The sequence below is a fragment of the Dermacentor andersoni genome, chromosome 3 (assembly GCF_023375885.2).
Source record: "Dermacentor andersoni chromosome 3, qqDerAnde1_hic_scaffold, whole genome shotgun sequence".
In the NCBI taxonomy this organism is placed as follows: Eukaryota; Metazoa; Arthropoda; class Arachnida; order Ixodida; family Ixodidae; genus Dermacentor; species Dermacentor andersoni.
The window spans coordinates 166,259,210-166,284,752 of NC_092816.1; the positions used below are offsets into that span (position 1 = coordinate 166,259,210).

General features: G+C 47.2%; 1 protein-coding gene across 4 annotated transcripts in view; it reads left to right on the forward strand.

The window, feature by feature from the left end:
• Positions 1–22,558, forward strand: part of LOC126524504 (2-Hydroxyacid oxidase 1-like) — a 49,216-nt gene extending 26,658 nt beyond the window's left edge. Inside the window, exons 4-6 of one of the 4 annotated variants that reach the window (XM_050172806.3) lie at positions 6,253–6,411; positions 7,934–8,003; positions 21,876–22,558. In XM_050172806.3, coding sequence (XP_050028763.1) covers positions 6,253–6,411; positions 7,934–8,003; positions 21,876–21,943 — 297 coding nt within the window. In that variant the 3' untranslated portion in view covers positions 21,944–22,558. Of the gene's footprint in view, positions 1–6,252; positions 6,412–7,933; positions 8,450–21,875 lie in introns of those variants that run through there. The other 3 variants (XM_072286798.1, XM_055067341.1, XM_072286797.1) reach the window with 3 other exon arrangements.
• The last annotated feature ends 2,985 nt before the right edge of the window (positions 22,559–25,543 follow it).

Below are 25,543 nucleotides of genomic sequence, written 5' to 3' on the forward strand. Positions count from 1 at the left end.
AGGAAAAGGATGCGCTAGAGGGGTGAGGGGGCTAATCAGGATAATAGCGCGTCGGAGAAGTCCAGCGGCTGCGGCAGTGGCGAGCGACGCGTCCAATGCGTCGGCAGTTAAAACAGATCGGCTTGTCGTCCAAGGTTCGGCATTCGGAGGGGTTGCGCTGTCCATATGAGGAGTAAGAAGAGCGCGGTGGGCACGTGCGTGGAGACAAAGGTTCCGAGCGTACGGACCGAATGGATTGCAGGCCGACGTTGGACAACTCTTGACGGACGACGGCCTGGATCAAGGAGATTGTCACCGGACAATGATCAGCTAACGGGAATGAAGGGGCCGCTAGTTGTGCCGCTTCGACCTCACGACGAATAATGCTGGTCAACTTGTCACATCGCGACGGCTGATGGAAGAGGTCGTCACAGGATGACGTAGCAGCTGTGTTGGTAAGTCGCGTGATGTGCTGGTATACCCGGCGGCTTTTAGCATGCTCGAGATGGCGGCACTCCTTGAGGATGGTATCGATGCTGTTCGATGTTATCTGTTGATGGTATCGATGTTTGTAAACACCAGTAAAGTGAAGGCGTCGTCAGCAATGCCTTTGAGGACGTGATTAACCTTATCGTCCTCTGTCATGTTCGGGTCAACCTTTGCACAAAGGGCCAAGACGTCGAGAATGTACGACACGTAGGACTCGGTCGACGTCTGTACACGTGTGGCAAGGGCTTTCTTGGCATTGACTTGTCGACCAAACGGATTGCCAAAAAGGTCGCGTAGCTTGTCTTTGAAGAGATCCCAGCTCTAGATCTCCTCTTCGTGTGGAACCACGCCAATGGAGCTCCGTCGAGGTAGAAAAGTACGTTGGCAAGCATAATAGTCCGATCCCACCTGTGACTGGTGGTGACACGTTCGTATAAGCGTAGCCAATCGTCAACATCAGGACTGCCGACTCCGTTGAAAACACCAGGATGCCGAGGTGGGGAAACGGCGACGTAGGTCGAGGCGGCAGGCGGAGACGGTTGCGTAGATGAAGTGCCGCCAGCAGGAGGCGAAGTTGCATTGTCGCCGTTGCGACCGCTGTGAAGCTCCATGACGGGTACGGGGAACGTCCACCTCCACCAAATTAATGTTACGTGAAGCTGAAACCGAATACTGTTTACAATTTATTTACAGGGAAGCTCACGGAGGCCAAAATGGCGATGCTACATCAAGCCGGAACACACTTCATCTTCGTCCTCCTCAGTGCAGCCACACTGTGGCGGCTGTTCCGTAGCAATATCATTTATGTCGACACTCCAGGTGATTTACCACTGTTGTAGTTGGCGACTTGGCGTGGCCGTCACCACGATATTCCGTGAAAACACCAAGTACGACAAATAACGACCACGTATCATGTGCTGTAGGTCCGAGTAAAAGTGGGCGAGGGTGGGCGAAGAAAGATCGTCGCTTGATATCGCACCCGCAAGTTAGGAAGCCCGCCGTCTCCCATTACGCGTAAGTCAACAGCGGGCGACGGGGAGAAGGACATCCTGCTCCGACCGCGGCTGCATATGGCGCTGCCGAGTGCGGCCGCGTGGGCCCTATGCCGAAAATGATCTGCAGTGGGTACAAAGGCTAGACTAGCCGAGACCAGGTGACTTCGTGTGCCCTGGGTTCTCGGCTCTCAGATCGCGATGAAGCGATAGGCAGAACGATAGGCTATTCGTTCTGCTGCCGCTCTTCTGCTACATTTGCACAGGAACATTTGGCGTCCACAGCGACCGGAAATTTTCCACCACCAAAATGACGCATCGTTCACCTTGCTTGCTCACCGCATCCCCAGAACTTCAATATACTCCGAAAGAGAAGAATTCGGCCTCCATTTCACCCTGTAAAAGCGGATGTACAGTGAAGCTTTTAGGTAAGCACAGCCGACGTTTGACGACGTTACACACGCATGACTGCCACCAGAAGCGATGTACGTCATGTGCGCGTGCAGGCGTGCGGAAGAGCACCATACATCCTCATTATTCTAGGCCCTCCCTCCACCACGCACAAGCACATTATTGAGCTAAATAAATATTTAAAAGTAAATTGCGTCTGAAGATGTGTAAAGTACGACTTACACACAAGCTGCAGACATGGTAGCTTGAGATTGTTATTCCAACATGCAAGAAAACATAAATCTGCTACGCGGAAACTAAAAAAAAGCCCTTTTACAGATGCTGTTTGCGGTCTGTATGAGCTACCGCGGCCGCAAGCTGAAGGCGCCGTTAGTACAGCATACTTGCTCATTCTTGTAGGCCCTCTGCCTGGTGCAAGTGCGTTATTGGACTAACTGAATTTCTCAAAGTAAAATGCGTCAAGAAATTCGTAAAGTACGACTTAAACACAACTGGCAGATATGATGGCATCGGATTGTAATTCGAATACACGAGAAAGCATAATTCTGTTATGCGGAACTCAAACACAAAGCCTTTCCGCCCCGTTTGTTTTTAGTTGAACATGTCACGAAACATCCCGACCAACTAAAGGCTAGCAACTCTGCTGTAAAAGCAAGATTGTGCAATAGTTTACCTCTAGCGCCATTTGCCGAGTATGCATCAAATGACAAGCGCCGCGGGGTATCCCGTATGTTCAAGCATGCCCCATGCTTCCACCGCCTGCGTCTAGATTGCGTGCTTTTTTTTTTCACGTTAATTGTAAAGATAAGCCCCGAGTAAGAAGAAGCGGTATTTCTGGGTCACTCGGCACGTACATTTTACACCGCGGCTCCTAGGTGCCCGTTCCTGCGGCGAGCGTTAGCGTTGTCCCTTGTAACCGAGCGAACGATCACAGCGAAGGATGAAAGCGCAGCGGGAGATGAAACACGGCGACAGCGAAGAGAGCGCGAAGAGGAACGCGAAGAAGGAGCGTATGGCGAAAGCGTGAGAAGAAAGCGTAGTGCTGCGCAAGACGAGCTTTGCGTAGGAGATGGCTACGAGATGGCGCCAGTGTAGCGCGCTTCGTCTGTATTTAAACAAAGCTCTGCATGAGCGCATCTCTGTCACTAGCAGCAGGTGCAAATTGCGCCCACAGATCACCCACGCGCTGCCTGTCCTCATCTAGCGATTAGCGGGATAGTAGCGACGTACTTCGCTCTGTTTGTAACGTGCCGCACGAAACAGATTTTCCGCGCGAGGGAATATATCGTGAAATGAACGCGCGTATGAAGCTGTGCTCAGATCTCGCATTAGGGAGTATCTTAGGAGAGAGAGAGAGAGAGAAGAATACAGGAAGGCAGGGATGTTAACCAGTCAATAGTCTGGTTGGCTACCCTACACTGGGGGATGGGAGAAGGGGAAGGGAAAGAAGGGAGAGAGAAGAGAGAGAAGGTGTAGGTACGTGTACGGACAGCACTTCAGTTAAAGACGCTCGAGCAAACCAGAAGTTCTGAGAAAACACACAAGTGCCTTCACTGCCTTCTGAGCCGATGATCGGTCGGGACGGTGCTCTAATATTGTCTGTTCACTCAGAGGACGATCATCTAGTTTCCTCAATTTGTCGGACAAATACTGTCTTTGTGCTTGAAATTGAGGACAATGCCACAATAAGTGCTCAATGTTCTCCTCGCATCCGCAAACATCACATGCAGGACTATCAGCCATTCCAATTAGTGCTGAGTAGGCATTGGTGAAGGCCACTCCAAGCCATAACCGACACAGAAGAGACGCTTCACGCCGGTGCACACCGGCTGGAGGTCTGAGTTGAAGTGACGGGTTTAGTCTGTGCAGTCTTGTGCGCCTTGTATGTACGGTATTCCACTTTGCTAAGGAGATCGTGCGTACCAGAATGCCAAGTTATCTCGCGGCGTTGGTCCTTGAGAGCGGAATGGGGACGCAGCGGTCTTCTTGGTTTGACGTCCGAGCTGCCTTATCGGCGTCATCATTTCCAATGATACCGCAATGACCATCCACTGAAAAAAGATATCATGGCCTTTTTCTCTTAAGTGATGGACAAGTTCCGCGATTTCCCACGTGAGCTGATCGCGAGTTCCATGTCGGAGAAATGACTGCACACATTGCAAGGCCGGCCTTGAATCACAGAAGAGTGCCCATTTTCTAGGACTTTCAGTATTTATCGCTTGAAGCGCGTCGCGGAGAGCCGCGAGCTCTGCAGCTGTAGACGTAGTGACATGGGAAGTCTTGAACCGCTTGGTTATTCTCATTGCTGGTATAACTACAGCGCCGCCGGAACTGGTTGATGTAGTTGATCCATCAGTGTAGACGTGTGTGCAGTCGTTGTATTTCTCGTACAAGAGAAGTAAAGTTAGTTGCTTGAGCGCTGATGATGGTGACGTACGTCGAGCACCAGAAGTCCTGCAAAAGATTATCTGCTGCCCTGTTTCTGGATGTTAAAGGAGCGTATGATAACGTAACGCACGAAGCGATTTTCAACGCACTAGAGGCAGTAGGACTTGGTGGCAACGTATATTTTTGGATAAGTAGCTATCTACATAAGAGATGCTTTTTCGTACATACCGAAGATGGCCCGACCTCCCAGTATTACAGTGACCGTGGGGTGCCTCAGGGCGGAGTACTCAGCCCAACGCTCTTCAGTCTAACACTCATTGGACTCACCGACATCCTGCCAGGCACCGTTAGGCTCTCCATCTATGCCGACGACATTTGCATTTGGACGTCGGCTGTGACGCGACTGCAGCTTCGCGCGCGGCTTCAAAAGTCAGCTACTTTAGCATCATCCTACCTTCGAGAACAAGGACTTTGTATATCATACGAAAAGTGCGCAGCCGTGGCATTTACCAGGAAATCGATGTCTCCATACGTGATATCCGTCGACAGACACATGATCTCGTACAGCGCGAGTCACAGATTTTTGGGGGTGGTCCTTGACAAAAATCTCTCCTGGACCGCTCATGTGAAAAAACGCCTGAGAGGAATTTGCCATATGTTTAAGTTCCTTGCAGGAAAGACCTGGGGAGTGCCAATACACTCTATGCTGCAACTGTACAGGGTCCACTTTATTGGATTCCTGCGGTACAGCCTACCGGTCATGTCCAACACCTGCAGAACTAACCTGAACATAATCCAAAGCATCCAAGCCCAAGCAATCAAGATATGTCTCGGTCTACCACGAAGTGCGTCAACGACTGAAGTTATTGCAGTCGCTCAAGATTTCACTATTAGAACGCACATTAGCATTGAAACAATGCGTGTGCACATAAGACACTTCGCCCGGACCCCTACCCACCACCTAGCAAGTCTCCCAGTAGATAGGCCCCACACGACATTCAGTGCGACTGTCTTCGCGCACCGTGCCTCTTTCAGGTCAGGTTACGCACCTGCGGCAAGGCCTTAATTCTATTCCTCCATGGTGTATGCGCCGTGCTCAAGTGAACCTTACAATCCCAGGACTTCAGAAAAAGTCGGACTTGCCATCTTAGGAGAGGTTAGCATAGGATACAATAGTATAGCAGAGAACTAGTTGGCCTAATGAACTTAGAAAATTCAGACGTCGGGCAATTGCACCATGGGAGCCTACTATAAACTTTCCAAAATACTATAGTCAAACACACTTTGCGTCTCTAAAGGCCCTCTAACCGTCCGTAGGCCACCTGCACATGCGCAGTCTGGCGAGAGCACTACCACGGCAGCGGTGCCGGAGGGCTGGAGTGGCACCTTTTCGCCTTTAGTGTCCGTATAATCGCAATCGCAATAAAATTGGCTATGACGAGAAGTGCTGCTGTATGCACCAGGTAGCGCACAAGTGCTGTCACTGGGCAGCGAGACCGCCACATACGGGCATGACTAACGCTAAACTCACATCTATTGTTCTTATGATTGCTTACGGATACAACCTTCAGAAATCTTTACCTCTATCAAAGGGGTTTCAGTTCAGTGTTGCTGGCTGTTTGTCACACACGAAAAACCCAGAAACGTTTTACTACACTTAGGTGCTGAAGTCGGTGGCTACTTATTTGCTGCATTGCAAAGTCTACGGCTTACTGCTGCAGCGAAGTGAGGAATGCAGGTGCTGCATTCTGGGATGTATCAGTTATAAGGGGTTGGACATATGTCAAGTAAAGATTTTTTTTACTTTAATAAAGACGCATCTCCATTGTTGGAAAGCGCAGCAACGGTAGTCTTTGTGGAGATGTGCATGGTTAGTAGCCACCCGGAATGTCACTCTTTTGTTCCACGTGTTTGGAGCTGATGTAGGCAACTACATTACTTATCTCTTGCTGAATTTTTCAAGTCTCTACAATCGTTGTGCACGTATATGCAGATCGAACTTCTTCCCGACATAATAAAAGCGGTCAACGGGCGTTGCGAGGTGTACATGGACGGAGGTGTGCGCATGGGTACTGACGTCACGAAGGCCATAGCAATGGGAGCGCGGGCTGTTTTCGTCAGCCGACCTGTCGTCTGGGGCCTTGCTTACAATGTGAGTGAGACATGTTGTTGGAAGCTCTTAAGGCATAAGCTCGCCACAAAAGAACGGCCAATCAAAGAAATTCGTAAAGCTACATAGCGTCGGCCCGACGTTATGGCGGTATAAGGCGATGCAACATTCGTATTTCGTGCACGCTCATACCAGGCTCGTTTCATGCAAACTTTCCTCGAGAATATTGTCGGACGATATGTGATAACTTATGGTTTAATCAGGCTATGCAAAATACCTGAAAAGTAAAATATTGTCTCAATGCATTTCCCGCAGTAAAAATAACACAAGAAATTTTAAACGTGCCAGTTTTTGCGAATTCTATTTCTTTTGATCTACAATTATATTCTTAGAGTCAGGGTAGTTTGAGCCCCGTTAAATTGTCTGTACTGTGCCAAATCAGACCTCGAACTCCTAATATTTCAGTGTTCTGCTAATAGTAGATAGCTTTCTGCTTTTCTGTCATCTCTGACTAATATATCTCATAGCGGATTTCAAAAAGTAATAAATGTGGGGTCTAAATTGGCTCAATGCCAATTGCTGGAAGCATCATTAGGAAGGCGGTAAGGCTCTGTTGCTAACAACAAAGCTTCCTGCTTGAATCAATATTCACAGACGGACACGTCAACAAGTATACCGGGCGTCCCATGTAGACAAGTTTCAAGAATATTCAAATGCCACGTAGCTAAACGTAAGCAAGCTAATGTTGTTTGCCGCCACATAGAGATACCCAGATTTTTTTTCGCACTCCGCTTATTTCGTCATTCCTCTTGAGTAATTAATCACTATCTCTAACATTATAATTATATCAAACGCGTCCTTGAGAAAATGGTAGAGTAACACGAAAAAATTCATCAGCCCTTCCAGTCTGTGAACAAGGACGAACAGAGAAGCAGTGGTGCGTTTTGCTTCAATCGACGCACTTTGTATACAAGTATTATTATTACTATTCTTGTTATTATAAGGTCGCCTTGGCGACTATGACGTAACCCCAACACACAACGCCCACTGGCGGTAATAGTCTGTATAGGACGCAGGTCGCCGTTAAACCGAGCCTCACGGCGAGCGACGATATGCGTTAATTCAGAGCATTCGTGAGAAATTAGACACAAAAATTTTTTAGTGTTGACGTGACGCGTAGACAGACGGACATCCGCCATAGCCGCAGGGTAGCTATATACAGCTTCGCTGCAAAACTCCCGATGCAGGTTTCTGTTGCTCAATACGTGCTACGTAACAGCGTTTTTGCAAGCGTAAAAGAAGCCTGCAAATATACGCAAAGTGCCCCGAGTGGCCAGCCGCACGGCAATTTTGTACCAGTTCAATGCCTAATACAACTACTTTCTGGAGGACAAGGCCCTTGTGCTGGAAAATGTGGTCTCGATAAAGGTGGGCGTAAGCCATGCACTCTTTCAGCTTTATACGCTATACGTACTTGCGGGTTTTTTTCCAAGGGCATTTCAGTCAATTGTGCGTAAAATACACTTGCGCTATTTTATTGCAGTTACGGTATCGATTTTTACAGGGGCAACAAGGAGTGGCGAAGATGGTCAGCATATTCAGAGACGAGATCGACAGAGCCCTGGGTCTCCTTGGTAGGTATGAGCCTTGCATAAGACTGCGACTTGGACACGCATGTGCTCTTTTGCCATACGATGTTGCGATAGAGGTTCGTGGGCACACGGGCTCAGCACACAGTGATGAAGCCGTATCGATCCGGCGTTCCCTTTGTCTACAGTATATCAGGGCGCGTACTACATTTACAAGCGCACCGAACATTGGAATGCATGCAACACTTAGACAAGTCTAGAGCCGGCTTCAAGTTGACTATGCGATAGAGTTCGCCGACTTGAAGTGTCCGTTCCTCTTGACGGGCGACACACCCACGCGCAGTACCACGGCGGGGTCCACGCAGTATGCCGACTGACGAAGGCCGCAACATCAGGCGAAGCTAGCGCATCCCGGCGCCAGGGAAAGGAAAGACGCTCACCGCTCTGGGCTCGTGGATCGTGATTGACCCGTTGACGGTGAGCTCCAGTGGCTCCGGTAGGGTGGCTAGAAGGGGAGGTGTGAATACCGGCGGCACAAACGTGACCCCACAGCACACCGATGCCGCGGGGCGGCGCTGTTGACCAAGGCGGGGTAAGCACGCAGCCGAAATGAGCGCCTAGCCAGCCTCGCGTCAGCTGCATCTCTACCACCGAAGTGAAAGTGAGCCCGTTTCGGGTATCCCGTGCTTTCTGCGAGCGTCAAAGAATGAATCTTTATCATGAAAACAATGTTATGTCAGCCCAAATCATTACTCCTGTGAAATTTTACGGGCCCAGTTCGCACTGTATCGAGATTCAAACGCGTTTTGTCTGTGCGCATTTCGTGAGCTGACTTTGGGTGTTAGGAGCTAGTGGGGGCTTTGCAATAATTTCGACCACTTCGGGTTCTTTAACGCGCACTGACATCATACGGCACACGGGCGCCTTGCATATATATCGCCTCCCTGAAAATGCGACCGTCGTCCTCGAGATCAGCAGTCAATCACCCTATGCGTTCCGTAAGACCTGTAAACTGCAGACATTACCTGATAAAGTCTGGACGTATTTACAAACCACTTTTTGTCTGCACTTGCAGACCTGTAGCATGTCATTTTGACGCTCATATAAGGAATTTACTATGATTGCAGACAGTGAAGCAACAGATCTGGTCATGAAATCGTTTATTTACAAGCGAGCAAAAAAATTTACAACACACAAGGTTTCAGTGTTTTCCGTTTCTTCTTACCTGTCTGTTGATTGACACCTTTAAGCAAAAATTGAATCCATGTGAGGCAATAAAAACGTATAACTGAGGCTGTCAGGGTAGCAGAACGGTCTAGGCAACCAATCTTTGACATTTAACCAATTGACTGCAAAATCTCGGCCACAGCTTTGGCATGCTAGCGTATTACACTGAATTAAAAATTATGCGGTGCTACGTGCCAAAACCACTTTCTGATTATGAGGCACGCCGTAGTGGAGGGCTCCGGAAATTTTGACCACCTGGGGTTCCTTAACGTGCACCTAGATCTAAGTACACGGGTATTTTCACATTTCGCCGCCATCGAAATGCGGCCGCCGTGGCCGGGATTCGATCCCACGACCTCGTGCTCAGCAGCCCAACACCATAGCCACTGAGCAACCACGGCGGGTGTTACATTGAATAAACGAGTGAGCTTGTTTTCAAGGGCATTGTCCAGCTTATAGAACGATTCTGAGGGATATAAAAGGCCCTCAAGGTCCCACTCTTTGGACGCTTGTGGTGGAAGCTCTCTGCGGATATTGCCTTTATGGTGCTTCGCAATCTTCACAATGTGTGGGCAAAACACGCCTTCTCGCTACATAACCTGCAATGTAATAAACTAGCCGTGCGTCGCTGCGGCGCTCAACATAACTTTGGTGGTCCACAGCATCTCGCCCTCGAATGACGGAATGTCGGGAGGAACACTCCAAAACAGGCGACGAGACCAACTGGCAGCGGAGGGCGCAGGCCAGCGCGGGAGTACCACGCCGTAATACCACGCCGCGAGCAGCAGCGCCATGTTCCCCCTGGTGGCATCGGTGCGCAAGGGGGTCACGCGCGCCCGAAGGAAAGCGCCGCCGGTATTCACACCTCCCCTTCTAGCCACCCTAGCTCCGGCCCACGTACAGGGTCGTCAGCACTGCTAGCGGCCACGCGATCTGCAGCGCTGTCTGGTTGCGGCGGTGGCTCGCAGGTGGGACCACAGGCACGGCCAACGGGGCGGACCGTCAGCCGCCGGAGCCGTTCCCTGGTCCCGATGAACCTAGGACGGTTGCCCGAGCGGGCCGGTAGCTGCTCGTGCGTTGACCCGGTCGCGTTCCAAGAGCAGGTGCCAAGGCTGCAGCCGTCGCGACTGCCACTGGAGCCCGTTCTCCTGAGTCGTCGCCGGTCCGTCCGATTGCGAACCGCAGCGCGCGCTCTCCTCGCGTGCCACGCTACTACGCACCAAAACACTGGAATGCATGAAACACTTAAACAGTCTATAGCCGGCTTCAAGGTGCGCATATAATTGCCCGTGACTACGCGATAGAGTTCGCCGACTCCATAACATTTTGATGACGATGATAAATCCTTCCGTACGTACTACGATGCCTTCAAGATCCCTTAGAAACTGTTTTGCTGTCGTAGACGCCGGATTCTGCCCGGACGCTACTAGCGTTGGCACATGCGCCATGTCCTACTGAAAATCGCGTTCTGTCGCCATTCCGTAACATTTTGGCGACAAACATTATCCACGTACATCGAGCCTACCTGTAAGTTGCACCTGCAAACTATATTTTCCACTGCATCTTTCACTCCTCCTGCCCTTATTTCAAGCAGTATTTCTGCACTTTCTACGGCTGCCTGGTTCCTGCTTCCTACTTCTGCAACCAAATCTTCCACTTCTGCTGCCCGGCGCTACAGCGGCGTCTTCCTGACCTCACCATTCGGCCCTGCCTGCTCCTGCTCAGCATGAACGCAGCAATCTCTCGCCCCCCCCCCCCCTCACCCTTTTTGTCATGCCCGGCATACCGGCCACTCCATGGCTAAAATGGCGACGTGTGTTGCAGACGCACGTCGACGCCGCCGCCAAGGCCGCTACGGCGGAACACAAGAAAGCACAACTTCAGCTGCAGGTTGCTTAGTTTTAATTCCTTCAGCTGCTAACGCCTGCAACCAGCCATTGAAGGCCCAAATACTTCTACATGTCCAACCTAATATTAGAAACGTTTGGGAATATGTGACCATTTGAGCTATCTCACTAACAATGTGGGCCATGCAATCGACTTGCAATTGAATTGGTATGTCCATGTCTAGGATGAACCACTTCACGTATCGCCGTAGTATATATGCTCAAGAGAACAGCCTCACAGCCATAGTTGCCATGCCAAGGAATTTTATAGTATATGCACTATTGACTCCTTTTTTAGAGTTATTTTATTTTTTAATCTGTTGGCTGTACGATCCGGCGGCGGCGGCAAGATTATTAGAAAACTTGTGGTTTATAGTAGCCGAGTCTGTAACGGCATCTAAAGCTATGGGGATAGGTAATAATTAAATTGTGCACGGCGCAATATTGCTCTTTCAGCACTTTGGCAATGTTACCAATACTTCAGTCGTGTGCTTCTTATCGGCCGCTGCATCTTAAGATATCTCGGGGTCCTACTTGCATGCCATGGAAATCGGTTTAGGCGAAGCTCGTCAAAAAGAATGCTCGTCAAAATTTTCCAAATAGATAACGACATCATCGAGATGGACGAGGCAGCTTTTCCATTTGAGGTCAGCGAGAACTGTATCCATCATTCGCTGGAATGTGGCTGGCGAGGGACAGAGGCCGAAAGGGAGTACTCTAAATTCGTGAAAGCCGTCCGGAGTCACAAACGCAGTTTTTTTAGCGGTCCCGCTCATCTACTTGGCGCGGGCTGGGCGACCGACCCCGCACCACGCTCGAATACGTACGGCGAGTCGGAGAAAACCGCCGCGGCGAAGGGGAGCGTGACTGGTGTCGAGTTGATGGGGATCCGCACTGCTGGGCAACGTATTCTTCAATTTCAGGAGGACGCTGGCCGAAACTAGGTCGCGGCGAGTTTGCTGAAAATCCACGTAGTCCGAGCTCTCGATAGGAGCACAGTCGGTAGACGTGCCCAGCTTCGCCACAGTGAAAGCAAACCGGACGGCGATCAGGTGCCCACCACACGTCTGATTTCCTTGTGGCACGTCGGTGGTCCTGGTAATACGAGGCTGCTTCGACTGCCTGTAGCATGGTCGGGCACGCGGTGCGAAGCGGGGAGGGAGGTGGGGCAGGTTGCCTCAAAGCTTGGGAATACGACATACGGGAGCTGTAAGTTCTTAGCGGTGTAGCTTCTGTGTTGAAGGTGGTTCTATCAGCGCTTGCTGGACTTCGTCACAGAGAACGCTGGACAAGGAGTTGAGCGTCGGCTGTGAGGGTATCGACGACGGTGCACGTGTTTGGTATGAACCGTGCAGACGCCCTAACTTCATGGGCAGAATTCAAATGCCGGATGCTTGACACGTATGCGAGCCCAGATCGCCGAGAGTTACCTGAGCGTGATCTCCAGTCCCGTATACAAATGTCGAACGAAGGTGTCGAAATGTATGTCGAGGACATGACTTGTCTCTTTCGACGAGCCGACCACAGCATGTCGGAAGGAAAGAAGGTGCGGTACCTGATGCGCGGAGTGAAAGAGCAGCTGTTCGGTGGTCTCGTGCGCAATCCTCCCAAGACTGCGTTAGAATTTCTTTCCGAGCACCTGTCCCGTCTCGCTTCTATGTGTTGTCTTTTTCGGCGCTACAGCCCTCTTCTGGAAACATGCACCAACTAGCCCCCCAACAAGTATTACTCACGGTACCGACAGTTTCTTGAGTTCTTCGGGGATTACGGAACGAATGAGCTCTCGAAAGAAATCGACGTGGCCCCCGAGAGCTCCGAAGTAGTCCGTAGGTGAGGTAGCGTTTACTTGGTGTTCGTATGATGGTGCCCGCTGCCGAAGCGTCTGTTCCATGATGACGGCACCGGAAAGAAATTCTGACACAGTCTTGGGTGGATACTGAACTGCTGAAAAAAAAAATTACTTTATCGTGACTAGTCTGGCGTATTGTTTCTCCTCTTTTATACACACACGCACTTTTACCATGACATTGACAGGCGCTGCCTGTGATGACAATTTCTGGGGTAATGTGTTAGGGAGCTGTCCCTGATGGCCGTCAAACATTTAGGGCGGCGCAGGAAAGGGGGATTGCCCGAGGAACGAGTGTCGCGGCGGCGCCGCCACAGCTTTAAGAGCGGGTGATCGATGCGGTTATGTAGTCGTTTTGTCCTTGCAAAGTTAACGTGGTGCACACACTGCCAATAACATAACGTTCGTGACGGGCAAAACATGGTCGATGGGCAGAGGCGTTTTAAAGCGCAGATTTCTTTGCCTCTTTCTTATTACTTTGCCGCTGGTGGCGATTGTGCTGCTGTTTGATGATGGCGGTGGAGGCGGCGGCAGTAGCAGCGGCAGCAGCTGTAGTAATTGTTATTTTCGCAAGAAGTAGTTATTGCACTGTCCGCTTACAATTGTTGTGCTGCCGTTGCTTTCATGCGTTCGTCGAAATTCCGTAGTCACCATTGCGTTGTCATCACGTTTTTCACCCAATTCTCGTCATGTCATTCTCGACACTCAGTCTGCATGATAGAGCAGTTGTCATTCCAGCATTCGCATACAATTGTTCTTTCGTCGTTGTCATACCATTATAAAAATGTTAGCATCGTCCTTCCATTGTGGTCGTGTCATCGTCGGCAATCCTGCTCCGACAAGACATCGCTACGCCCGCGTCTTCATTTCAATTCAATTCACTTTATTTCAACACCACAATGTTGAGGACCGCAAACAAAAAGCCTTTTTATGGCTTGACAAGGTCCGCAGCCCTTTTTAACAAGCAGTGACAGTGAAGAGGGTAAGGTGTTACTACATATTCAGCTAGAATCACCTAAGTCCCAATAACCCGAGTGACAGACACAATGCATATATATATATATATATATATGTGTGTGTGTGCGTGTGTGTGTGTGTGTGTGTGTGTGTGTGTGTGTGTGTGTGTGTGTGTGTGTGTGTGTGTTGGTGTGTGTAAAATGAATTCAAGTGAATCAGAATGTATATATAGTACACTTGTGCTCGTATCCGATTGAAACCGAGAGAAAAAAAGAATTAACGCTAATTACTAATGCACACTATACATATATGAAATCTACAAATGCGTCACGATACATACTGCAATGCACAATTCGCCAAATTCACTGTTACAAATACACACTTTCTTCCTTTTTTTTCGGAAACTTAGAAAAGACAAGAAAGAATCACAATAACGAAAGTTATACAGTGTAAATTTAGTTTAGACAAGACGGTAACGTAAAGCTCAACATTTGATATGTGTAATTAGTCCTTGCCCGTGGCATCTCCCATAGTTCGCAACTGCGCGTATTTAGCCTCCCATATCTGCGTTTTAAGTTTGAGATAGTATTTAGCGTTTTATTTCATTTATTACCCGTCTTACACAGATGAATAAGTGTTTGCTCGTAAATATCAGGCATACGCAGTAAATTCAGTTTATCTTTTTTTTTTTTTTAAATGGGCGCGTGTGTGTGTCGTGGGGAATATCCAGTATACTACGGACGGCCTTTTTTTATTTCTGTGCAATGTGGTGATAAAAGAAAGTGTCGTAGTATCCCAAACAAGATGGCAATGGTGAATTTGAATGAGAAGCAAGGACTTGTATAGGAGAAGATTGATGCTTTTAGGCAGAAAATATCTTAACCTGCACAAAATTCCACTCACACGGAATATTTTAGCAGCGACTAAATCCACATGCAAGCTCCACGACATATGTTGTTCGAATACAACCCCAAGACATTTAACACTATTCACAATCGGAATAATAGAATTTTTACGATATAATGTTAAGTATGTAGCGACATTACTATTTCTCGGTCTGAACAGAACAGCTGTTGTTTTCTTAGTATTTATACTAAGTGAATTTGCGGTAGACCACGAGGACAGTTTTGTTAGTGCTTCATTTGCGATACCGATAGCCTCTGCGGAATTCCGTGCGGTAACCAGAATAGTTGTGTCGTCCCCGTAAATAATAAATTCCACATTATTATCTATAGTAACTAAGTCATTCATACAAATACAAAAAAGCAGGGGCCCCAGAATTCTTCCTTGTGGCACTCCTGCGTGAACTGGCTTTAAATTCGACGCATATCGTTCTATGATCACTTGCTGCATACGGTGTTCAAGAAACGACTGTATTAATTCAAGAAATACGCTACGAAATCCATAATGTTCAAGTTTGTTCAGTAGTGTAGAATGATTTATACAATCAAACGCCTTCGAATAATCAACAAAGATACCCAGAGTATATAAGTGCTGTTCAAACAACTGCAATATAATTTCCTTTTGAGTAAGTAAGGCAGTTTCTGTCTACTGCCCTTTCACAAAGCCATACTGCATACTAGTGATCAGGTCGTGTTTGATTATAAACGATGTCATGCGGGCATGTACTAGTTTTTCTATACCTTTAGAAAAAATGGGCAACAGAAATATTGGACGGTACTTTGTTAGCTCGTTTTTATCACCACCTTTGTAAAAAACTACTACCTTCGCAACCTGGTCTTTACGGGAATGAGCCCCTTGAAAATATAAAGTTGAATACGTGTACTAATGCAGGTAGAATCAAGTCTAGGACATGCTTAATTGGTATGATCTCGAATCCTTCGACGTCAAAAAATCTGCGGTTTTTGATAGACACAAAAGTAGTAAATACCTCATTTTCCGTAGTAGGCTCTAAAAATGCAGATTGTTTAGTCCTGAAGTCAAGATAATTGAAAGAATTAGGATCATGAACACTGTTTACTAAGGTTGTAAAATAGTTATTAAATGTATTTGCAAGCGTCTCATTTGGTAAAACTTTATCACCTAATGTGATTTCTCTTATAGTCGTGTTCTTATCTCCTCGCCCAAAAAAACCATTAATACGTTTCCAGACAACATCAGCTTTCTTTATTACGTCATTATTGAACAAATTATCCAAATACTGTCTCTTCTCTCTACGCAAAAGACTTTTTACTTTGTTGCTTTGTACCTTAAAATTATGCAAAGCTTATTGAGCCCTGGTGTCAATAAACGTTTTGTAGAGGCGGTTTTTGGCATGAATTTCACGGATACAGTTGTTATTTATCCATGGTTTTTTGGCTTTACGTGCTGGTTCAACTACTTTGTATTTGAAGCATTTATCATAGGTATCCTTAAACCCAACGCAAAGGTATTCATAAGCAGTTTCTGGATCACTGGTACGTATCACTTCTGACCAATCTATTAGCGATATTGACTCATGAAAACACTTCAGGCTTTGCATATTGACATCACGAACCATTTGTGGGAAACGGTGTTTGCATGTTGAAGATGAACACTGGGTCACGAAAATAAATATTGGAAGGTGATCACTTATATCAGCACTCACAACACCAGATAAAATGTTAGAGTGGTCGATGTTGGTTATGAAGACGTCAATTAATGACGATGTATCTGTTGAAATACGAGTAGGACTGTTTATAACATTTTCAAAACCATTTGATTTGATTGTCTTGCTAAGTTCTTCTCGAGAAGTAGAAGCCTTTAAAAAATCAATGTTTAGGTCGCCTGCCAGAATAAACTTGTAACCATTATCAGTCACCCAGCACAAGCATTTTTCCTTAAAAGACAGAAAGTTCTGCGTGCTCGATCCTGGCGATCGATATAGGACGCAGAAAACATTATCATTGCACTGAACAGTAAGCACTTCATAATCCAACGTAACAAGGGAAAAAGATGCAACAATGTTGCAACGGGGTGTGCTTTTTGCCATTAACAGAACGCCACCACCTCTTCGACATGATCGATTCGTAAAAAATGTTGCGTAGCCGGGCAACTTAAGAACTTCCGATTCACATTGATACCATGTTTGTGTCACGATCAGTATGTCAGGAGCAAAGCCGAAAGTAGCGATGAGCGCAAGAATCTGTTCCTCTTTATTTCGGGCAGACTGCGCATTAAGATGGATAAAAATTAGGCAGTTCTTATTTTTGCCATACAGGCTGCTAACTTCATGCGGCGCAAGATATAATGCGTGCGTAGCGCTTCCAGACATGACGTCATCATTAGTAGCGATGAAACCTTGGTTAGCCAATTTTTTCTAGATCAGAGACATGCATTATTTGCAACGACCAGGAGGATTCACTGTTCCTAGCGAAAATCTTGCCGTCCCGCGTCCAAGCGAAACGCCAATTCTTTTCCCTTTTTTGTGCAATCGTCATGCCCAAAAGTTTTTTTCAATTCAGAGTACAGGTGTTCATTGACAAACACAGCACAAGACTGTGTAGCCAAGATCAGTGGCTGACAGTCGCTTCTTTCGAATTTTGTTGAGGACTGCGTCGCGTTTTGATCGGCTGCGGAACTGTACCACAATGTTGGACTGCCCGGAATCCCTCGTCGGAACTTTGACAGATCTCAACATCATTTTCACTAATAGGCTCCCCTACAACTTCTCCGACTTTTCTAAGAATGGTAGAAAAGTTCTCGCCCTGTGAAGTTGGAACACCTTTGATTTCCAGATTCTTTTTTCTGGAATAGTGGTCTAGTTGTACAATTCTGAGCTCAGCTTCCAGTACACGCTTCTTCAGTAGTGTGCACTCAGAAGTGAGGCAAGCATTCTCAGCCTTGATTTCAGCGTTTTCATTCTGAATATCTTTCATGGTGGTACACATTTCCTCAAAACATTTGTTCATATGATCCAGGCTATTCTTAATCTCTCTATTTTCCTTCCTAAATTCTCTCTCCAGAGATGCGCGCATATCACGAATTCCTTGTTTCAAATCTTTCAGCATTTTTTGCTCTTCAGGGGACATTGCAGCAAAAACAAACTGACACAGAAAAAAAGAAGACTTTGGCAGTAGTAACAGCAGTAAAAAAGCAACGTGAATAATTCAGTCGCACATAGTGCCTAACCTGCGAGGCATTGAAGAGGAGACACAGCCTAAGCCGTGCTGTCCCGCTGCTGCCGCCGCTGCCAAGTGAAGTGTCCCAGTTCTTGCGTCGGGTTTACGTAGAGCTGGCACTGCGGTATGGTGATGACGTAGACCGTGACGTACAGGTGGGCTCGTGGCTTGTCACGGGATTATTATGGGCGGCCAGATTTTATCGGCGGCCAGCCGTCATCACAATATCGTCACGCCGTCATCGTCGTACGATCGTCTGCACTTCAGCATCGCCATCCCATGTTCGTGATGTCAGCGTTGTCACATCGTCGCGGTTATTCCGTCGTCGTGATGCAATTGTCATCATGGCGTCGTCATCACGCCGTCGTGAGCGTTTCATTGTCCTCTGTTTCCCTTAGCGATTCCAGTGTGGTCACGCTATTAGCGTGAGGCCTTCGGCGTTATTCCGTATTTCTCATTGAATGGTCATCATACAATCGTCGTTATGGCATCAGGGTCGCGCTAGTATCGTCATAGATTCGTCCTAGTGCATAACATGTGCATCGTAAACCACTCCAAGTTCATGCTGGAGGGGGGGGGGGGGGGGGTTGTTTCCCAGTTTGAATGTGCCCAGCTAGGTTGTGTAGTCTCTGCTACCAAATAATCGCTAAAAGCAGCAACACTGTTCTTCAAAACCACCATTGAAAGCTTAGCCTAAACCGATTTCCATGGCATGTAGGACCCCGAGATATCTTAAGATGCAGAGGCCGATAATTATGACTGGACCATTGGCAACATTGCTAAAGTGTTAAATGTGCAATATTGCGCCGTACACAATCTAATACCTGTCCCCATAGCTTTAGATGCCGTTACAGACTTGGCTACTATAAACCACAGCTTTTCTTATAATCTTCTGCCGGCGCAGACGAGTCGTTCATCCAATAGATAGCAAAAGATAACTCTAAAAATGGAGTCAATGGCGCATACACTCTAAAATTCTATGGCATGGCAACTATGGCTGTAAGGCCATAGTTGCCACTAGAACAACCCTGATGCCATAAAGACGATTATACGATGACGATGCAATGAGAAATAGTTGCCATACTATGCTCTTGAGCATACTACGGTGATACGTGAAGTGGCTAATCCTAGACATGGACACAACAATTCAATTGCAAGTCTATTGCATGGCCTACATTGACAATGAGATAGCTCAAATGTGCACATATCCCAAAAAGTTTCCAATATCAGGTTAGACATGTAGAAGTACCTGGGTGTTCAATGGCTTGTTGCAGGCGTTAGCAGCTTAAAGAATTGAAACTAAGCAAACTGCATTTGAAGATGTGCTGTCAGAATATTGTCAGTAGCTGGACAATTTCGAATAACAAGGCACCACGTTTACACCTCTGAATACGCACGCACGCACCAGCATTGGGGCCTTGTAAACAGCCTTTGACACTACGTCTGAAGCTTAGAAAACGTTTCTTTTTTCTGAATTCAGACGAGTAATATTATTGTAGTAACTGTAGACACTAGAATTTTTCGCTACAATTTCCTAGTATATAAAATCCTGATATCAAATATGATCTACTACGTTGGGATAACAAAAATACGGGATTGCAGTCCCGGGAAACAAAGTGGCAGCATACAGCATGCAGTCACCAGCTGTTCGAAGTCAGCGGGAAAAAAAAAAAAACAGAATGAAAGCTGCTTGTGAAGGCCGTGACGAGGGCGCATGTACAGCCCGGCCCGTGAGTCTCGTAGTAGAAAATGTTGATCTGGGCGGCCAGCTACGGCCATCGCGGACAAGTGTACTGCATGGCTTGACATTGCTTTGCTTGGTGCCAACTTTTCTCTCTGTCGTAAATTTAATTATACCTTGGTTCAGAGCTACACCGCCGTCCCCTCCTTCATATTTCTCGTGGGGATATAGGGTGCACCCTACAACAAAGTCAATTCGTTTCATCTGTTAAGGCAGATGTATGCATGTCTTTTAATTTTACTTTGGTGCCTTATTTCGTTAAACATTTCTGTATTTCTGAAGACATTTAAAGTAATGGCAAAGTAGCTCATAAGCAAAGAAATCCTCTTCCTCTGCGCCGTAGGATACACTTTGTTTTTAGCCACTTGTTTCATTCATGTTTCCTGAGCCATGGCGAAGTGCAACTGAACTACAGCTAAAGCTTTCCCTGAAGCTACATCTATACTTCAGTCTAGAAATCAGCTTAACTTAGGTGATTGAGTTAATAAGCCCCGATGGTCACGCCGGCCATTGTTCATTGGGAAGTTGTCTGACCGTGGCATAATGCGATACTGCAATAAAAAAACGTCACATAAAAATTACTTGGCACGAGCCCCTCTTTCTGGCGTTCGTTATTAAACCACGGCATGAAATAGAACGCGCAATTCCGTCGTATAATGTTTTAGTAAGGTGAAAGCCTTAAGTGGGTCATTGCACGGTGACCTTGAGGGAAGCACGGCAGGCGCAAAAAATTCTAAGCAGCCCGCGTGACCTTCTCGGGGCGAGGGGCATGTGCAGACGGAATGAAGGGCGAGCGCTGAGAGAAAAACACCTGACCTTTTCTGAGCGAATGGCGGGTAGGGAGGGAAACGACCGGCGCGCGCAGACGGAAAAACAGGTGTTGAGTCACTTACGCCACGCGGTGGCGGTTGCGGTTGCGCCGACAGTCGACTACGAAACGAGAGAGCCGGCGATGGAGGACGCTCGCCCGGGCTCTAGCGTATTGCCCGGTAGGCCTCTGAAGTACGTTACGACCGTGGATGCTACGACAGCGGAGCGAGAATCGAGATGTGCCGCGCGAAGCAGCGCGATCAAGTCCTTCGACCGCGAGTAGTACTTTCCCCTACTGAGATGATGCAACGTAATTGTGTTCGGCTTGTGTTGCATATTTGTAACACTTACTGACGACAAGCATGCTGCACCTTTAGGCAGTCCATTAAGCGCCCGCATGTGTCATTGAGGAGGTCGACATAAAAGCAGCACACGTGTATTTCGCACTGAGGCTTATGTTTTTCAAGAAGTCTGGTCCCCGAGTGAATAACTTAAAGGGACTTAGAACAAATTTTCATGGCACTTTTTTTTAATGCAATGGAAAGCTTACCGGTCAGAGTGTCTAGTCATGAAGGTGTAATGCGGAAAACGCATTCGAACATTTTTTATCAATTTTTCGGCCTGCAATCAGGATGTAGTCATTCCCTGGAAGAATGCTGGAAACGGTTATAGGTGCGCGCGATAGCAATTATACGCTGGCACTAATGGAAGGCAGACGACAAGGGCGGCCATAATAGTGAGAAAGTATTCTTTTGGTTATGAAGTTGATGTTCCTACGAATAATGTTGGCGAAGTGTGAAAGTATTTCTGCGATAATATCTACGTATTTTCGTGGTTTCCTGTTCAACTTCTTTGGTATTTAACCAGTCAAAACAAAACCGTTCGGATCGAAAACAAGACGATGCGTTCACACATGGTACGTAGTTCAGCGTCTGCCTCAGGCATGCTTGCGCTTTTGATTTAAGAAGCATATAATAAAGCGCAAGTGTCTAATAATATAGGAACTGTAATTTTACGCAATAATTATGTCGTACATAATAACAGCCGACTTACGTACAGTGATCTCATTTACTACATCCGATACACCGAGATTCCACCGTCAGACCTCTCAACATACTGGTTTTTGAGACTTTGTTTGCCAATTTAAAACTACAATTGCTACCTAAATCGCGAACGGCATGCTGGATTCTATCACTATAAATCATGAACCTTTCATGTTCATCAAAGTCTCACAACACATTCTGGCCAGTCGTTAGTCCCTTTGAGGCATTACCAAGTGTGCAGCAGGCTTTCGCCTTGAAGTGTTACAGAGAGTTTAACACGCTGCCAAACTTTTTTTTTTAATTGCAGGTTGTTCTTCCCTGAAAGACTTGACACCAGACCTAGTCGTCCGTCAAGAATACTACTCGAGACTGTGAAACGGATTGCCATTCTTACACAAGAAATGCCAGGATATGGCTTTATGGCACAGGGCCATGGAAGTTCCAAGCCCACCATAGCCATATCCTCGGCGAATAAAATTTTGATCGCTGTCAATGCCCTCACTATTTCAACTCCTTCAATAACTCGTATACGACAAATATTCATTACTTGTCTCTCTCTTGCTCGGATGCCCGGTAGGCCCGGTACCCGGAACAAGGGTGCACCGCAAGCTTGTCCAACCTTGGGGAGAGGCTGGTTAGTTTTGTTTTTTGTTTTTTTTTAGCTGTCGTGCTTCGGTGATGGCAGCCCGAACCTTTGGATTAGCCCAGCGTTGTCGTTGCGCTTCGACTTCAGCTTCCGAAGGCCTGGATTCGCCCGGCAAGCGCGTTCACGGGCCCGGTCCCGCTACCGTTCCTTCAACGCAGCCTGCTTTCCGGCAGAACGAACGAAACACGGCCTCCCCATATAACTGGCGGGCCTGAACTGGCACCAGCACGACGAGAATACTGCTCACTTCGCTGCGGAGAAAGAGGTCAAGAGGTGGTAGCTCATCATATTGAAGAGCGACTGTCCAAGGGGAACTCCCTTGTCCAGCATGGTCTCAAATACAATAAAGGAAAGAAAATGGGCTGATTTAACCTAAAATACAAAAAGAAGTAAATGCAGTAAACGACAAACTAACCAAAAGCTACACGGTACTCAATCAACCCTTCCCAGAGTGCAAGCAAAGAGGAGCTAGATGCGACTCGTCAGCATCCTCCCATCTGGTGCAGTTCTTCCCTGAAACAGACACACAGAGACAGCAATATTTCTGGGTGTTTCTTTCTACGTCCTCATTCAATATCGCTTAGACATTAAATATTTGTTAATTAGTAAACAGATGTCTACAAGTTTATACGGCCGATAACAACTTCTATCCTTACTTGGTATAGCTACCTACGAATTTGCCCCCGCAAGGTCCTCTGCGTCAGCAAGGGTTTCGTGTGTTGCGACACCACGTACCCGCACACATGAGGGTTGGGCCTTTCCGCGTGTAGCCATGCGCGGCTTAGCCGTGTCTGCGGAAGGAGGATCCTCGCGGTTGAGCCGATGGCGGGTGTTCGGACTTTTAAGGCCCCTCGGCAGAGGCAACACACCTGTTTGGCCTCTGCTTCACACAGACGGCACCTCCAGACTGATCCGCCTGAAGGAAATCGGCAGTCGCCTTTTCCTGTCCTCCTCTGAAGTCTGCGTATTTCGCCCTCGCCTTCTCATCATTCTTGTCTTCTGTTTGTTTCTTATCGCTCCCAAATTTCCGGACGGGAAGAGTTAAGCATTTGTAATATATCCAGTTATAGATAGATAGATAGATAGATAGATAGATAGATAGATTAGATAGATAGATAGATAGATAGATAGATAGATAGATAGATAGATAGATAGATAGATAGATAGATAGATAGATAGATAGATAGATAGATAGATAGATAGATAGATAGATAGATAGATAGATAGATAGATAGATAGATAGATAGATAGATTACAGCAGTGATGTATGGCTGCAGGGCGTCTACAGGTTTTACATGGTCCATCTATATAGGTCGTGAAGCTCGGAACGAAAAGCGTGCCAAAGCCTATCGCCAAGGGTATCAATTAGTGATGCAACATTGAAGCGCGACTAGGTGAGAGGGGTAAAAAGACAGGCACTAGAGAACCTATGCGTAAAAAATGCTCTAAAATTTTTCATCAGAATACTGGCATACGAGCAAATTTTCCCTTTCAGATATTTTCCTTGCACTGTTTTTTTTTTTTTTCTATTTCACAATTTACTATTTCTTTCTGGGCGACCCCCATCAACGAGTGATTCTGGCGCAAAACTTGGCAAGGCTGTCCAGGCCAGCTCTCATGCCGTTCGGAGTGGTTGCACACTTGAATGCGGCGGCATGCGGTGGTTTCGTGCAAGTTTTTTTTTTACTAATTTTATTTCCTTGCGTGTTTGTTCAAAGTGTGGCGTGCGCTTCACTTCAAGTTTTCCGTGACCTAGCGCTCGGCATCCGTTGGCGACAAGTGTAAGCGCTGGTTTTTTCTTATCGTGCAAGTTCACGCTGCGGCATCCGACGCGCCTGTCTTCTCGTCGTGGCGATAAATTCGGAACGCCCCTCGAAGAAACGTCGCGCTACGTTCGTTTATTCTCCGTACGATAGACTCTGAGCGTCCGACAGGCAGCAAAATCAGTAAGTCGAATGTTTTCTAAATGATAATCTGGGGCAATGTCATCTTGTGTGATAATTCTTGTATATGAATACATGGTGTCGCAAGGAATTACAAACGATTCTGTGCAAAGCGTTCGCATAGGCTGCTATGCATTACTATGTGAGCTGGCCATGATACTTTTCATTTATTGAAACATGTTTTCTTTGGTCACTTATATTGGTTGCATCATTCTAGACTAATAAACGTGAAGTTGATTTTGAAACCTCTTTGCCAGTGTCATATATTTCCACCCGATTCGCTCACCTTCCTAGGAAGCTACTGGAGCAGTTGCCGTCAATAACAGCATAATTACATTCACATTAAGGCATGCGCCACTCCTAATAGTTAAAGGACACGCTGGCGTTTCAGCTGAGGCGAGTCGCAAGCTCGCCTCAGCCTCGAAATAAAAATAACAGCTGTCGTAGCGGCCGTAATGCCGGACGCTAAAGAAATTCAAACATTCGCGCCAAGCGGTATAAGATCTTGACGTCACTGCAATTTCCGGTTATGACATCACTCTTTGTTTTCTATTTTTCGCTTAACTTTAGCTGTCCTCACGATACGTAGATGGCGACGGTTACAACGAGTACCATTTTCTTCACATGTGGGGTTCTATGGAAGCTTCGCTCCCAGTTTACATATACGTTGGGTATTATCCGAACCTAGCAGCGTTCCCTTGTAAACAGCCTGTTTACAAGGGTGATTACAAGGTTTACAAGGGTGCGCTCGCGAACATACAAACCGAGCGGACCTAAACAGAGATCCTGAGGATTTCACGACAGTGATCCCAATGTACTCTGACATACTAAATTACCATAGAGGGACGAGGATCAGATATCCCCAGCCCCACAATGCACTCACTCAACAACAGGCAGTTTACTGGCGAAAGCTGCAGACAGAGACTTTCCCAAATTTATATGTACTATGCAAAAAATTCCCAAGTCAATACAGGGACACATGCCCATGCTGCGGCGCAATACCCACTCTTTATCAAATCACATGGGAGTGCAATACGAATAAGGCATTCCACAAGATAGAAAATCCGAGTGCGGAGCAGTGGGAGAGCGTGCTCTCCAGCGGTGACCCTAGCCTCCAACGGAGGCTGGTGGATCATGCCCGACGAGCAGCCACGCTCACTGGTGCCCTGGAATAGGGGCGCCAACCAGGCAGGCCGGAGATCGTCATCAACCAATAGAAGATGAAGACATCCGGCGAGACCACTGAATTACTGTTTCTAGAGCAATAAAGTTTACTTCCTCTTCTTCCTCCTCCTCCCCTTGTCAGGATCGGTAGTGGGTGGCTACCATCGCCGCTATTTTACAAGGTTTGCATGGCAAACGCTTACCGCAACTTCAAAGATCATC